Raw genomic sequence first — 15,796 nt, 5'->3', positions numbered from 1 at the left:
TTGTACTGTATGTATGTTTCAAATGTTAATTCGGCATGCAATTTAAATTGAAGATTTGTATTTCTGACGAGAACAAACTGCAGTAATCCTAAACAAGCTTAAATGGTCTTGATATCATCATAATATGATTCATGGATATGGAAGAGGGTAATCAGGCAGTTCATATTGTCATATATTTCTGTAGATTAAAAATGTAAAATGTAGAATGATTTCATCCATGCACTCTGATTCCTAACTGTAACTGTTCTATATAAAATTTTACCGATCCCAGTTGCTTCAATTCCTTGACCTTCGAAGCCAAGTAAAACAAAAAATCAGACTAGTGGTTCAGACTTCAGACTCCTTCAACTTGATCGATTTTAAAGTTCTACTAGGCAAGTACTTAACGAACATATTATACCAACCTCGTGGGCCCTAGATGCCCCTACACATATCATGATGTACATACAGCCCCCCTTTCGTCCCAGGATTGCTGGGTCAATTGAGCGAATTTCATTTTTGAGCTTTGAAGAAACGGATGCCAATAAGGATGGTTGCTGCACAAGACAAGGGAGCAAAAAGGCAACATTTCTTTGATCCCCAGAAATGCATCTTCTACTTTGATGTTAAATAAAACAACAGTGCCCTATCTAAACCAAGCTGTGTTTCTTTGGAGACAAAGTGATCTCATGAGAAATTTAAATTGGGTAAGGGGAAATTACTGTTGGCAAATATTACACTGAAACTGTTCTCACCATTGAAGATCCTGAGTCCAGTACAAGACTTTAGGCTCCAGACATAATTTCTGGCTCAATGCAGTACCAGAAGGATACAGAGCCGGGAGACATTTCCAAATTTTCTACACAATCTCACTAGGACCAGTAAACTTTATAGCTCTATTGAATCACTTGTATTGGTCTGCGGTACATGAGACCTTGATAAGACACAGCATTGGATTCAGTAGTGGCTTACAGCTACAGGAGTGAAGGACACAGTAACCAGCAACACTGGCATTTGGTAAATGGAAAGGGCATGTAACCAGTTGATTTTGTTGTGTTTTTACCAGTGTGATTCTGACATAAGCTTCGCTACTTTAACTATTTGCAATACGCTAGTTGACATCCATCCTTCTGTTACTTGCTACGACAGACACACTGAACTCCTAAGAATGAGTGATTTTTTTTCGAGAATACACAGGAGAGCTGCGTATCATTGCATTAAGAAGAAAAGAAATGAGTTTTTTACAACGCGGGCCATAAGGGGCGCACGCACACCTCAACAAGCAAAAATAAGACTATACGGCACTACAACGCGGGCCATAAGAATGAGTGATAGAAGTAGTCCGTGAACACATTTTGGAATATTTGTCTGAATTTGAGTTGGTGTAATGTATAAAAGCCAAACAGCTCAGCAGTGTTCAAATGGCTAAGACTTTTTGCTCTTTCAGTATTCCAAAAATATCATGGTACTATTATCAATCAACCGGCAACATCTATGGAAACGTGCGGTCTTGTTCAATTCTCCCATCTAATGTGGTCCTGCGCCGTCCGAGCGAGAAAAAGAGCTACTACAAATTTTAACAACGGATTTTTCAGAGATTTCGGACAGGATACGTTATGACATTCCTCCAAGATTTTATTTCTCCATGTGATCAAGAATATAAAACTGAAATGATCGATGTAACATCTCAACAGTACAAAATAAAAAAAGATAAAGCAACTTATATGTTCTTGAGGGGTGGGCTGGGCTGACAGTTGTGGTAATGCCATGGTACATTGTTCAAACAAATGTTACACCATATTCGAAATGCTATGGTCATGCAGACAAATATCGCACGGATTGATTAGTCACCTTTTAAACCGATCATTTTGAATAAAGAAAGGCAAGAAACCATATGCAAAAGAATTGTGAAGAATTATCGTCTAGCTAGTGCTAGTCGTGTGCACGCCATCAGACTTAGTAGTACAGTGTAACATAGCTAATAAATAAATCGTGCAGTATGCACTGTGATATTGTATTATTATGGGGCTCTAGGTCCAGTCCATGTGAGTTCAGAACAAGGAATCCAATTGACCTTGAGGGAAATAAAAACGAAGCTTCAGAATGGGAGCACGCAAAGATGCACAGTGGTGGTGACATGGTTTAAGATTTCTGTTTATCAAGGTCTTAATTCTAAACCTGTTTGGGTTTGGGTGCTCATCCATCTCAGTGGTTTCAGAGATTTTGGCCAATGCCAGAACAGATGGATTTGAAAAGTCAAGAAATGGATTAAATAAATATGCTCTAAGGCTAACCCTACTTATACTGAACAAAATGAACTCCCAGCACTTACAGCAGCAGAGAAGCTGACCAACCCATGATCTATGAATCACCGATACTTCACTAACCCAGCCGTACCCGTATCCGATACTTCGATACTCCGATACTCCGATACTCTCTCTATACTACCACTATGTTGTTTTATAAACTCACGTATCACCGTATCCGTATCGCGTATCGGTGATACATAGCCCATGATGCTTGAAATTGGATAGTTTTGTTTTTTTATTTGAAAAAAATTGAAATATTGGATAGTTGAACTGTGATTTTCTAGCGTAGCCCAACCCAATGCAAAATCACCTCCTCATGGGCCCTTGAGGCCCACGTAGACTGTCTCTCTCGCCACTCGCCCTGATGTGATTGACCGGGCCCACTTGGTATAGAACCAGGTCGCCGACGACATGCGTCAAAGTGACCCCACCCGCATCGAGTCACTGCGGTGGATTCGTGGCGTCAGTGCGTCACCAGCTAATCCATCTGCTGCGCTCGAGACGCCGCCACGCCGGAGAGCCAGCGATGGCGACCAAGCAGCACTTCCAGTTCCTCCTCCTCGCCGCGGCGGCGATGCTCCTCCTCCTCCCCTCCGGTTCCACAGCCACTGCCGTCGAGTACTGCAGTAAGCGCGCTTCGGGGTGTCCCCGCCCCGTCTCGAGTTTGTTTCTGCGGGGTTGTGCGGGCGAGCTTGTTCTGATGACCATTTCGTGCGTTTTTTTAAGGGTTTTTTTGGATCCATGCCACTGTTATTTTTCGAGTTTTGAAATATACCATTACTATTTACGATATTGGAACCATGACATTGCTATTCTGAAAAACTTTAATCTATGCCATTACGTACGTATTCGATGGCTTTCTCAGATACCGTATTTTAGTATGGACAAAAATGCCCCAGCTCTATACTTTACTTGCTCTGGTCCGCCCGTCCCCCGCGCGCCGCCCGCGGTCCTGCGCCGCTCGCGCCCCTGAACGCGTCCATCTACCTAGGATCTGATCCATGGCCCGTCCATGGCGTTGGCAGGACGGCCCCGGCGGTCGCTCGTCGCGGAGGGCCGCCGCGCCACGCCGGCCTCGGGCTCCACGTGCTGCTGCGTGAGGGCAACGCTGTCGCCGCGCTCTGCGCCGCCGCCAGCTTCGCTGCGCTCCTCCTCGGCAGCCGCGACGACCACGATCGCTCCTAATCACTGCTGGATTTTCTGCCGCAACCTCTGTTCTTGGCGTCCGCTAATTTGTTCGTGCAGGGAGCACGACCCGGCCGCACGAGCGGGCGATGTCGGTGGCGACCATGGCAGAGCGAAGCCGCCGGCGAGCTGGGGGGTGAGCGGGCGCAGGCTGGCGGCCGGTGCACAGCGTGGCCATAGCTGAGCGGCTTGGCGGGAGAGCTGGGGTTGGCCGCCGCCGCCGCGCGCGCCGAGGCAGGGGAGCACGAGCCGGCGGCGAGCCGGGGGACGAGCACGCGCGGGCTAGTGGCAGGCGCACGGCGAGGCTGTAGCGGAGCGGCTAGGCGGGAGAGCTGGGTCGATCGCCACCGTCGCGGGCGCCGAGGCTGGGGAGCACGAGCCACCAGTGAGCTGGGGGGCCAGAGCGCGCGAGCTGGCAGCCGGCGCATGGCTCCGCGCTGCCCACTCCCCAGCTCCGCGGCGCCACCTCCCCTCCTCTCAGCCGCGCGGGCGGAAGGCAGGCCTCGCGGGCGCGGTGTTGCGCGGGGCGGCGGTGCAGAGGCGCCGCCGCGCTGGCGGAACGTGGGCCTCGCAGGCACGGCAGCGCGCGTGGAGCAGGCGGAGGCCTCACAGGTGGCACGGCAGCGCGCGTGGAGTAAGGGCGGCGGCGCGGGCGTTGAACAGGGGCACGGCGGCGGAGGGGGGAGTAGGGGCACGACAGCGCGGGGGGGGGGAGCAGGGGCACGGCGTCGCGGGCGGGGAGTAGGGGCGGCGACGCGGGCCATGGAGAGGGGGAGGATCCGAGGAGCACGACGCGGTGGCGGGGAGCAGGGAGTCGTCGGCGTCCATGGCCCATGCCGCTAACCGGCTGCTCCAGGGGCAAGACCAGAAACGGTGGCCTGCATGTGGATCCAAACGCTCGAGAAGCATACATAATGGCATGGATCAAAGTTTTTCAAAATAGCAATGGTATGGTTCCAATATCGTGAATAGTAATGGCATATTTCAAAACTCGGAAAATAACGGTGGCATGGATCCAAAAAACCCTTTTTGTATGTGTGTGCAGAGAAGGGGCGGGACTACCCGGTGACGGTGAGCGGTGTGGAGGTCGTCCCCGATCCCGTCGTCAGGGGCGAGCCGGCTACCTTCAAGATCTCTGCCTCCACAGGTAACCAATCTATCCGCTGCGACGGTTGACGGGGATTGCTCAGCGGACTAGGCTCTGTGTTTCGAATTATGGCGTCGTACAGATCATAACGGATAAGCCGCGTTCGGCAGTTCCATTGTGCTTTCCCGTTTATTAGCCGGGAGGAAATTCCAGTGTAGTCATTGTCCTGGATTGAGTATACTGCTTGCCGGATAAAACCGAGCTGTTGATTCTATAACATGCGATAACTTAGGGTTTGGTGAGCGTTTGCGTTTCTATGGCACTGTCCCTGTTTCACAAAAAGAATTTTGTAGGATTTTTCTGGTGTACCAATTACCAAACACAACAAAGAATTTTCCAAGGAAAATCAGTTCTCTCCTTAGTCATGTATTAGACTGTTCTTGACAAATGTGCCCTTTGACCCTTTCACATGAAAGTGGAACAGCATATATTGGGAATTTGGATGCACGTGTGCATGCCAATTCAGCTATTTCTGCTAGTTTTGTAACCTTTCTTCTTTTACTGATAACCGATGCCAGTATTTGAGTCAATGAGGGCCATTTTGGTGTACAAATTGTATCCTACAAATGATCTGCCATCTCTTCTGTGATGTGCCCATATGTTCCTCTCGAAGGTTAAAGAGTATAACTGCAAAACAGGGTAAAATTGACTGTTGTGACTCAGAGTAAAAGCAATATTGTGCTATATAACTATTAAGTACTCTTCCTTCTGTAAAGTCGATTAAAATTTGGATAATGAAATTGTGTACTGCCACCTGTTTTAGATCTACATATTATATGGTGGATTTTATCCACTTACTTTATCATTTAAGCCATCCTGTTATAGCTCGCTGAAAGCTGAACCTTTATTCACAAATTATGATGTTACTATCTAGTTTCTGTAAATTTGGAAAATCTCCTTGTCATCAGTCATTTTAGATGAGAATATTGTTTGAAAGTTAGATACCTACCTTTTTTTTGCAACAGAATGAGTCTGTACTCTGTCACCTAGGGAGCATATGTTTGATCTATTATCTATTATTCACAGTCTCTATTATTTAGGTTGAGAAAGAATTTTGCAAGGTTTATGTGATCAAGAATTTCGCAAATTCGTTTATTGTCTATTGCTCATATGACCTGCCTACAGTGCAAGTTTTTGCATAGAAACTCTGTTCAATTTTGCTGACATCTTTTCATGCAGAACAATCTTAGGCGTTAAGCATTCGGAATTTCAGAGTGATGCAAAGCATACAGAATAGAGATACATTTTTTTTTGTCTCAACTTGTCTGGTACCGTACCAGGGCTTTAAGTCAAACGGTCCTGAATCTATGATAGTCTGGCAGGTAGTTTTTTTTGGACATTCATGATATGGCACTATTTTACTTTATAAAGACATGGGTGTAGTTATTTTACCTTTGGAAAAGGCTTGTATGGCTATTGGAGGACTGTCGGTGAATCTAAATCGAAAAAAATTATCTGTTGTATATTGATATGATTTGCTTATCTTGAATATTCATTATTTAATTTTTATTACCTTATCAGTTTACCTGGTTACTTCTTGCCATAACCAAACAGGGTATTTACGGGACGCTTTTGTTTATGAATACAGATAAAAACATCACTACAGGGAAGCTAGTGATAGATGTTGCATACTTCATCTTCCACGTTCATTCAGAAACTCACAACTTCTGTGATGAGACCTCTTGCCCAGCAACTGGTGAATTCGTGCTGGCTAGCCAACAGACATTGCCATCATTCACCCCGCCAGTAAGCATAACCAGCACGCTCATGTAGTTGCTGGATTTCTCTGGACTGAATTTCTTTAAATTTTTTCGTGGCATTTCTTTCTGTTGCAGGGTTCTTACAGTCTCACCATGAAGCTTCTGGGAGACAGCAACGCTGAACTGACCTGCATCTCATTTGGGTTCAGCATAGGGTTTGTTACACCTAATGCCATTATCTAAACTCAAACTCGACCAGCGTTTGTGTGCCAAATGCCCCATGGATGTACTTAATTACAGAACACTTATTCCACTTACTTTCGTATGACTTAGAATGTGTGTTTGTGTGTTCAACCACCCTCTTTGATGCGGAGTTGGACATCTAACTACATATGGTGCTAGCAACAGAACCTTGTTTTGTTGGTGCATATCAGCGTGCTTTATGCCTGTACAATTGGACACTGCCTTTCGTTAATTGTTGTTTATGGTTGTCGGTACCCTGAAGCAGGGATACCCTCTCTTACTGCAGCAAGGCAGGACCTGTGTAGTTATCTGTAATTGCGTGGGAAGACGGAGTAGCCAGGTCCCACGGGCTAGGCATTTCCTTCACCAAGCCAACGGCCCCGGACCGTTCCCCACATGAGTATGGGTCCGGTGACGCCACGTGTCTCTAAGGAAGGGAAGCTCTGTGCTGACCGCCGAGGCCCCGGACCCCCAGTAGGGTCCGGGACCTCCTGCGCCCGTCCGGACTCCCCTCACCATGTAGGGGTCCGGAGCCGCCACGTGTCCCGGAGGCGCGGGAACGTGCGCGAGTCTTCCGCAGGAGGGACTCGCCACCCACCGCATTCAATGCGATGGACAAGGCGTGCTCTGCCGCCACGGTACGCGAGGCAGCCTTTGTCAGGCCCCGCTGTGCACCGCGTATTACCAAGGAGCACAGTGGAGCCGCCTGTGCCGCACCCGCGCAGAGCCCGCCTGCAGCATTAAATGGATACAACAGCACGACACTTTTCCATCATGCCGCCTACGCTGCAAGCTACACCACCCGCCTAAGCAATGTGGCGGGCAGTGCCACTAGCTACGACAGGCCCGTCCTGACAAGGCAATGCCAGCACATGATGGACGAAGGGCTCCGGGAGCAGGCGAGGGAATCCAAGAGAGAGATCTCATTTGCCTGCGACGCCATAATATATGAACAGTACGTTATGCTGCATCGTTGGACCCACCTGTCGGGGACCCAACGGCTGTGTACGCGCCCCCTTGAGATATAAAAGGGAGGCGCTCGCTGCGCACAGGACAATCAAGACAGACTCAAGCTCTTACAACCTTCTCACTCTCGTGGGAAGGCAATAAAACACACAGTGGACGTAGGGTATTACGCTCCGGCGGCCCGAACCACTCTAAATCCTGCTGTGTTCATCGTGTTCTTGAGTGAGATCGATCTAAGACCAGCTAACCCCGAGTACACACCCTCAGGGCTAGGGCGGGTGCCATCCGCCACCCGGCTGTGGTCTGCAGCACCACGACATTTGGCGCGCCAGGTAGGGGGTTTAGCTGGTCGCAGTTCATCTCTTCTTCGTCCCCATGGTTCGCGTGGACGACGTGGAGATGACGGAGGGTGTGGCGTCCTCCACGCCACATGCCTCTCGTGTTCCTACTCCAGGGGCAACTGTGCCTGCGGAGCAGCCACCGTCGGCGGCAGCGCGCGCTGCTCGCCGGCAACAGTCAGGGCGCCCATCAAGGGCCCCCTCACAAGCTGCGAGTGGCGGAGCGCTGGCAGCGGCTAGGGAGTTGCTTCGCAACCCCCCGGCTGAGGCAGCCTTGCCAGATGCCCTGAAGCAGTGGCGGGACGACGTTGACCGTCTCCTCCACCTGGTTCAGGCCTCCCCCAGTTCTGCAAGGACTGGGCAACGACCTCCGCCCGGCAACGCGGTGGTACCTTACCACCAGCGTCAGGGCGGTGCGTCGGCGTCCGTGCGCTCCCCTACTGTGAGGGGTGCACGAACAGAAGACCTGCGGGCGGAGCTCAACCGCCGGCGCGCGGGAGAGGATGCCCGTGTCTCCGTTGAGAGGGCACGAGAGCGTCGTCTTAACATTGAGGGCCGTAACCTCAACGCCGACTTGGACGTGGTGGCACCCAAGCCCCCGGTGAACGCCCGGATACAGCCAGGCGCACCAGTTGCTGGGGTGGGCTGCGCTGCGCTGGCGGACCACCTCCGAGCAGTGGCATGGCCATCCAAGTTCCGCCCCCACCTGCCGGAAAAGTACGACGGTACCACTAACCCGTCGGAGTTCCTGCATGTGTACGTTACTGCCATCACAGCGGCTGGTGGTAACGCAGCCGTCATGGCAAGCTACTTTCATGTAGCCTTGTCTGGGCCAGCCCGGACCTGGCTCATGAACCTCACACCTGGGACGATCCAGTCCTGGGAAGAGCTCTGTGCGAGGTTCACAGCGAACTTCGCCAGTGCGTACCAGCAGCATGGTGTGGAGGCACACCTCCACGCCGTGAGGCAAAAACCCGGAGAAACACTCCGGGCCTTCATCTCGCGCTTCACCAAGGTACGGGGTACCATTCCTCGTATCTCAGATGCATCTATTATCACTGCTTTCCGTCAGGGGGTACGTGACGAGAAGATGCTCGAGAAGCTGGCGACGCACGAGGTGGAAAGCGTCACTACGCTTTTCTCCCTGGCAGACAAGTGTGCCAGGGCCACTGAGGGTCGTGCATGGCACTCAGCCCCCCAAAGCGGAGACGCCAAGGCTGGCGGCTCCAGTGCTACCGCTCAGGGCGGTGGCAAGAAGAAGAAGAACAAGAACCGGAATCGCGGAGAACTACAATCTGGTGGACCAGTCGTTGCAGCGGCGGCACCAGCGGCGGCGCCGGCTGCGGCAGCAGCGGCTGGGGGCCAAAATGCACATGACAAACGCCCTCGCCCGCAAGGTGGGAGCGGAGGTTCATGCCCAGTGCATCCCACCGCACGCCACAGCGCCGCTGACTGCCGCGAGATCCAGAAGCTCGCAAAGCGGGTCAGTGGGCGGCGGGAGCAGTCCTCCAAAGACGGCTCACCTCCTCCTCGCCAGCGGGCCGGCAAGGAGAAGGCCTCTGACAGCTACGACATCCTGAAGTCCCTAAATCTGAGTATTCCTCAAACGAAGGCCTCGCTGAAAACTCTGGGCCAAGTCTATCACCTGGTCCATGTGTCGCTGCTGGAGTATCTGGTAGTGAGACTGAGCATTCATATATCTGACTACTGCCTCGATAGTCTCATCCGCTACATCTCCAATCAAGTGCCCAAAGTGTGTGACCCTGAACAGCCACTGTGCATTGCCAGCACTGACTGCTGGAAACAAACCAATAGGATATGCTGCAACCTCCTCAGGATGGTGCTCACAAAAAGTGGTGATAGCGTTGAGAGCTGCTTTCTCAAACGCATCCACAAGACGGTACCCAATCACCTCGATCTCAATCGGTGGCCACTCCAAGGTGGGGTGCTGAGGAATGGTCATTTTAACTCTGTTCTTCTTAATTCCATCCTCCGAAAACTGGCGTCCCGTGTACTGGGGTGGATCTGGGTAGTGGAAGATACGAAGTGAATCCCAAAGAATCCTCGGAAAACCCTCCCAGTACAGACAATCGGTATGAGCATTTCCCTCCTCATCCCAAAAGATCTGGGAACAAGTCGCCATCTGAATCAAAAAGGATTCAAATGTGAGTAATACAATTATCTCAAGACTTCTCAAATAAAGCTTTAAGAAGACTGCGGTAAAACAAATGTGATTCTAATTCACAAGATGATATGGTTCCAAACTCAAAGAATAATAAACCACAATCGGTACTGGTTCATCATTTGAGATTCTAAGGAATGAAAAGATCCTTACAACAACAAGATGGGGCTTAGGAGGAAAGCATGACTCAAAACCATATTTTTCATCCAAGGAAACCTAAGCATTTTACAAGTATGCTTCTAAAATCAGAGTTTCACTCACTCAGGTTTTAAGCACACTAACACTTATCTTATAAGGATTCATACTAGAAATTCCTTAACAAGCTCATGTAGCAACTGCAAATATTATGAACCAATCAACCATCAACCAAATATGTATGCACGTCCTGACCGTCCTCACAAAATAAACAATTGCCAACTAAAGTTGGGCTTACGTGGTTAGCACGGTGGTATACATAAATACGGCTCTCCCTGTATAGCTAGTCGATACATTCTAACCGTTCTTATCTTATCGAATCGTGGTTAGTGTACCTGCAGAAGATTGACTGAACATATATATATATATATATATATATATATATATATATATATATATATATATATATATATATATATATATATATATATATATCCAATGAACCTTTCATGCCAGCACCCATGAAAGCGTTCCCAAACATTACCGCTCACTATAGAAGCGGCAGCCATACAATTTCCGCCGTATGGCCAACGTTAACATACGCTACCCAGAGACGTATTCACAAGTTCCTTTACTCCCAATATAGTCGACCGAGATCGATATATTGGCAGCAGCTCAAGTAGGCCACTGCTTGAGCACAGCGTTCGGTTCGCATCGCCGACGGGAAGGTCAGACTCTCTCAGCTGACTGAGTACACTTTACTTCCAATATAGTCAACTAACAGTCGGTATATTGGAAGCACCTCAAGTAAGCCACTGCTTGAGGGCAGCGTTCGGCTCGCATCACCGACGGGAAGGTCAGACTCTCTCAGCTGACTGAGGATCCTTACCATCTTACCTCACGTAGGTGCGTCGTTACAAGAATTAAGAGTTGCTTGTGAGTATGGTTTGACAAAATATAAAGTGCTGGAAGTCAGATAATAAAACCATACATAAATAACCACCTAGTAATTCCCATAAATTCCTTAGGACTTTACGTTCTAAGCACAACTCTTAACGAATCCAACGTAGTTTTCCGAAATTCTTGTTCTTTCAATTTTATAAGAAAATCAGTTTTTAAGGTTCCAACATCTCTGGTGTATGCTTGCAGCTCTGATACCAGCTGTGGCAGAACCGCCTAAATTATCCCGGCTCAAGTGCGTAAACCATCACCATAAAGGCAACATTAGCTTAAACGCACTTCAAACGGAACAATTTTTGGTCTGTCGGGTAACGTCCCGATACAACCACCGATTCTCGGATCGAACAAGCATACCCCGCACGAAGACGAGTTCAGAGATATTACAACCACAATTTTACAACTCAGGCATAATAACGATTACAAACCAGTTAAAAATATTATTACAAAGCCAACTTAAATAAAACAGTTATACAAGTTATGATTATAAGTTCAGAGTCTAAACAGCGGAAAAAGAAACACGATGACTACAACACGTCGCAAAAGTATACCAAGCTAGCCCAAGCATGGTATCACTCGTCATAGTCATTGCCGGCCGAAGACGTATCCCATTCTACGGACCAGCCAGGAGGCAACGAGCAAGGATAGGTCAAGCTAGCGATCTGATCCTCAAAACTCATACCTGAAAAAGGGTTTCAACAGCAAGGCTGAGTATTCTAATACTCAGCAAGACTTAACCGTCAACGGGTATAAGTAGCCCACTTTAACTAGACTATGCAAGGTTTTGTGAGGCTCTGGTATTCCTTTTGCTGAAAAGCAATAAGAGTATGTCCTTACTTTCAAGTTTTAGCTTCAAGATTCTAGTTGATTAACCATTCTATGTAAGCAGCTACTATCCAATCATGGTGGAACTTCTAAGCAAACATCAAGATTAATAAGAATATTGTTGCTCTTATTACTCTGTGTGGCAAAGAGATCAAGCAGTCTCATTTCATCGTGAGAGGCGGACGATTCTGAATCGAAATTCAACCTTGCAAGGGTAACCTAGCACACACGTCTGGAATACCGTCGGGTCATTCCCAAACAACCGTTAACCTTTCTTTCCGGCTTGTGGATAGTGCCACTCTCCCCGACTACAGGGCTCCAAGGCCGAACCTTGTCCCTAGAAGTCGTAGTGTTGCGCAACATATAATAAAACCTATCCCTACTGAGAGAGTGGGAGGTATATCCACTCCCCGGTCCAATCGGCTACTAGGCTTGCCGCGTACCATATTTACGGCATGTGACTAGTACTTTCAAAAACTTAACCAGCACTACCACACACCGCGACCTTAGCAAGTTCATCAACACAGACGGGGTCTCACATAGGACATGATATCGAACACAACCCCGTCCGTCGTCCTTATATTGATAACAGAAAGTAAACAAGCAATTCCTATAAAGCTCGCGAGTGACAGGCAATCACTCGACTTTTACCGTTCCTATAAGCTTAGCAATTACTCGAACTCAAGTCTAGTGTTCAGTACATAGGTTCCTAGGATCATGCATCTAGGGTTTCAATCCAAATCCTAAGAACTGTAAATGCACAAGTAAGTAATACAGTAAATGATATTAATTTGAAGTATAGGTTATGTCCGGGGCTTGCCTTCTCGGTAGCTGCTAACTATTTCAGCGCTAGGCTCTTCCGAACTTTGGTTCGGGGCTTCAGTTAGTTCTGCAGTGTTTACTTGAGCGTCGAGATCACCTCCGTCAGACTCCGGAATCAACTCGTACGTCCCGTCCGACAAAGTAGTCGTATCTATATGTAATGCAAGGACAATATTAAAAACACACATGGGCAATCGTTTATAGAGTAGTTAAATAACACACTTAACTACACAAGGCATCATGATCAACAGCACAAAAGAAGTTAACTAACTTCATAAAATGAGTGGTGGTGATTTACTATACCACTAAGTCATGGTTTGTAAATAAATCAACAAATCAGAGTACAAATAGTAATAAATTCTACCAAAATTACCCTAAACAGAACATTAACATACTAAGCTACCCTGCAAAAATCATGCCAAGACATGTAACCATTTAATCACAACAAATCATTTATGCAGGCAACACCTAGCACAAGCTTGAATTATACAGATCAAACTAGAGCAAAACAGAAGCTCAAAATTTAACATGAGTCCTACACAGGGATTATTTATCTACTGTGAATTTTTCATGATTTTATCTACACAGAATTAATTCGGAGAAAATAAACAATACAGACATCAGTTTAGCAAGATTCCATTTTAGCTCCCGTTCTAGTCATGAACTAAAGCTCAAACTTCCTGATCAACTAATATACTCCATATGAACACTCAGGAATATTTTCAGGATTTAACAAGAACAGAAACTATTTATCATAAATAAAGTATACTAAACAAGGATTAAATCAAATAAATAGCTACAACAAGGAACTGATCATGAAATTTTTATAGAAAAGCTAGTGTAACAAGAGTAAACTACCATCAAAATTTCAGCGCAATACCAGCTTTCAAGCATCAGATAAGAAAAAGATTAAATAACTAGCATTTATAAACCTAGTAACACAAATCAAAATCTACAGCAAAAACTTGCAACCAAAGCCTAACATATTATGGTTCTACTGCATAGAGGTCTTCAAGAGGATTCCAAAACATCAAGATTTGCTATTTTACGAATTTTCTATGAATTGATATTGAATTTCAAAGATCACAGCAAACTATTACAAACAAGTCCTTAGTGCACTATTCACATGAGTCTAGGTCTATTCAAATAACACCCTGAAGTTTTGTTTCTTCCACCCCGAGGTCCCTGGGCCGGGTCAGAGAGAGGGGGCGGCGGTTGACCGGCGATTTCCCGGCGAGGGGCTCACCGGCGGCGAGGGTAGAGAGGTGTGTGAGCTGCACAGGTCCACGGCGCACCTCTAGGTGATTTAGGGTTGCGGGGAGGGGCTCGGAGGCGGCGGCTCGACGGAGCAGGGCGGCTTGGCGGCGGAGGCAAGCGACGGCGAGGTAGTTCCGGCGAGGTTCGGGCGATGGGAAGCGGCCTGGGAGCTGCGCGAGGTCGAGGCGCGACTAAAGGTGGGGGCTATTGGGGTGGAGCGGGCTTGTGGTGGCGGCTCCGCGGCGGGGTGAGCTCGCCGGCGTTCCAGCGGGGCGGCGGCGGTGTTCTGCGGTGTGGGAGCGAGGAGAGCGAAAAAGGGCGGTAGGAATTGGTTTCTGGGGTATTTGTAGGGCCCGGGCGCTCGCTAGAAGGGGACGGCGGCCACTGCAGCGGGCTCTCCACCGCGACGGCGAGGTGGCGGCGGCGCGGGCGCTTCTGGACTCGGCGGCGCGCGTGGCACGGCCAGGGAGCTCCAGCGCGAGGCAACAGGAGGGGGAGGAGGTCGTCCGCGACGCGTGGGTGCCAGCGCACGGCGAAGTAATGGCCGGGAAAGCCGGGAAGGCGTCGGCGGCGACGCTGTCGGTGGCGTCGGCGGCGAGAAGCAGAGCAGGGAGGGGAAGAAGGGGATAAGGGCGATTTTGAAATTTCCAAAAGTTCCAGGGACCCCACTGTAAAATAGCGATAACTTTTAAACCAAAGCTCAAATGGAAAAGTGCCCAACATGAAAGTTGTTCAATTTTTCAAGAGCTACAACTTTGATGTTGTGCAAAAATTTATTTGACCAAAGGATAGAGAGCTAAATTTGAAAACACAAGAGGGATTTTAAATTCTAGGAAATTTGTCTTTTTCAATGCAAATTCACTTCAAAATTAGACTTAAAAACAAAATTGGATGCCATGCAATAAATGCACTGAAATTTTGCACAAACACCCTCCATAAAAGCTATAAACACAAATAACTTTATAAAGGACCTCGCATAAAATCATAATTACACATATAACCTTTCATAATTACAAAAAGATCCTTTTTAAGCATTTCAAGCACAAGATGCATAGCAACAAACACAATTACTGTGCAGACACCTATTTAATTACTGTGCAAACACCCGGGGTGTTACAGCGCCTGCAAAGGTTCCCAAGGTCCAACCGTCCGATCCGGACCATGTTCCCGTGAAGACGGTGCAGATTGGAGCGGACTCCACCAGGACCACCCGCATCGCGGGGAACCTGGAGGAGAAATAGGAAGACGCGCTCATCGCTTTCCTCCGGGCAAATGTCGACGTGTTCGCCTAGGAACCGTCACAGATGCCCGGGATCCCCAGGGAAGTGATCGAGCACAATCTGAGGGTCTACCCCGACGCCACGCCGGTGCGCCAGAAGCCTCGGAAGCAGTCCGTGGAGCGACAAAACTTCATCCGCGAAGAAGTCCACAAGCTCCTACATGCCGGCTTCATCGAGGAGGTCCACCACCCCGAGTGGTTGGCCAATCCGGTCGTCGTCCCAAAGGCCAACGGGAAGCTTCGGATGTGCATCGACTACACCAGCCTCAACAAGGCATGTCCTAGATACCCCTACCCTCTTCCGCGTATCGATCAGATCGTGGACTCCACCTCCGGGTGTGACCTTTTGTCTTTCCTAGATGCATACTCTGGTTTCCACCAGATTCAGATATCTAGAGAGGATAGAAAGCATACTGCCTTTGTAACAGTAGATGGGCTTTATTGCTACATTGTCATGCCGTATGGTCTAAGG

The 15,796-nt window shown here is 48.5% G+C and overlaps 1 protein-coding gene across 2 annotated transcripts; it reads left to right on the top strand.

The window, feature by feature from the left end:
- Positions 1-2,726: 2,726 nt before the first annotated feature.
- On the top strand, positions 2,727-6,774 carry LOC120649515 (putative phosphatidylglycerol/phosphatidylinositol transfer protein DDB_G0282179). Of its 2 annotated transcripts, none has more exons than XM_039926329.1 (4): positions 2,727-2,914; positions 4,519-4,620; positions 6,209-6,366; positions 6,456-6,774. In XM_039926329.1, the coding sequence occupies exons 1-4, from the start codon at positions 2,815-2,817 to the stop codon at positions 6,561-6,563; spliced, it is 468 nt and encodes a 155-aa protein (XP_039782263.1). In that variant the 5' UTR covers positions 2,727-2,814; the 3' UTR covers positions 6,564-6,774. The 2 variants fall into 2 exon arrangements, with proteins under 2 accessions (XP_039782263.1, XP_039782261.1); XM_039926327.1 differs by lacking the exon at positions 2,727-2,914 and adding an exon at positions 4,209-4,421.
- Positions 6,775-15,796: the final 9,022 nt, after the last annotated feature.

The sequence above is a fragment of the Panicum virgatum genome, chromosome 9K (assembly GCF_016808335.1).
Source record: "Panicum virgatum strain AP13 chromosome 9K, P.virgatum_v5, whole genome shotgun sequence".
NCBI lineage: Eukaryota > Viridiplantae > Streptophyta > Magnoliopsida > Poales > Poaceae > Panicum > Panicum virgatum.
The sequence above is the reverse complement of the archived record's forward strand: the minus strand, read 5'-3'. Positions and strand labels throughout refer to the sequence as shown.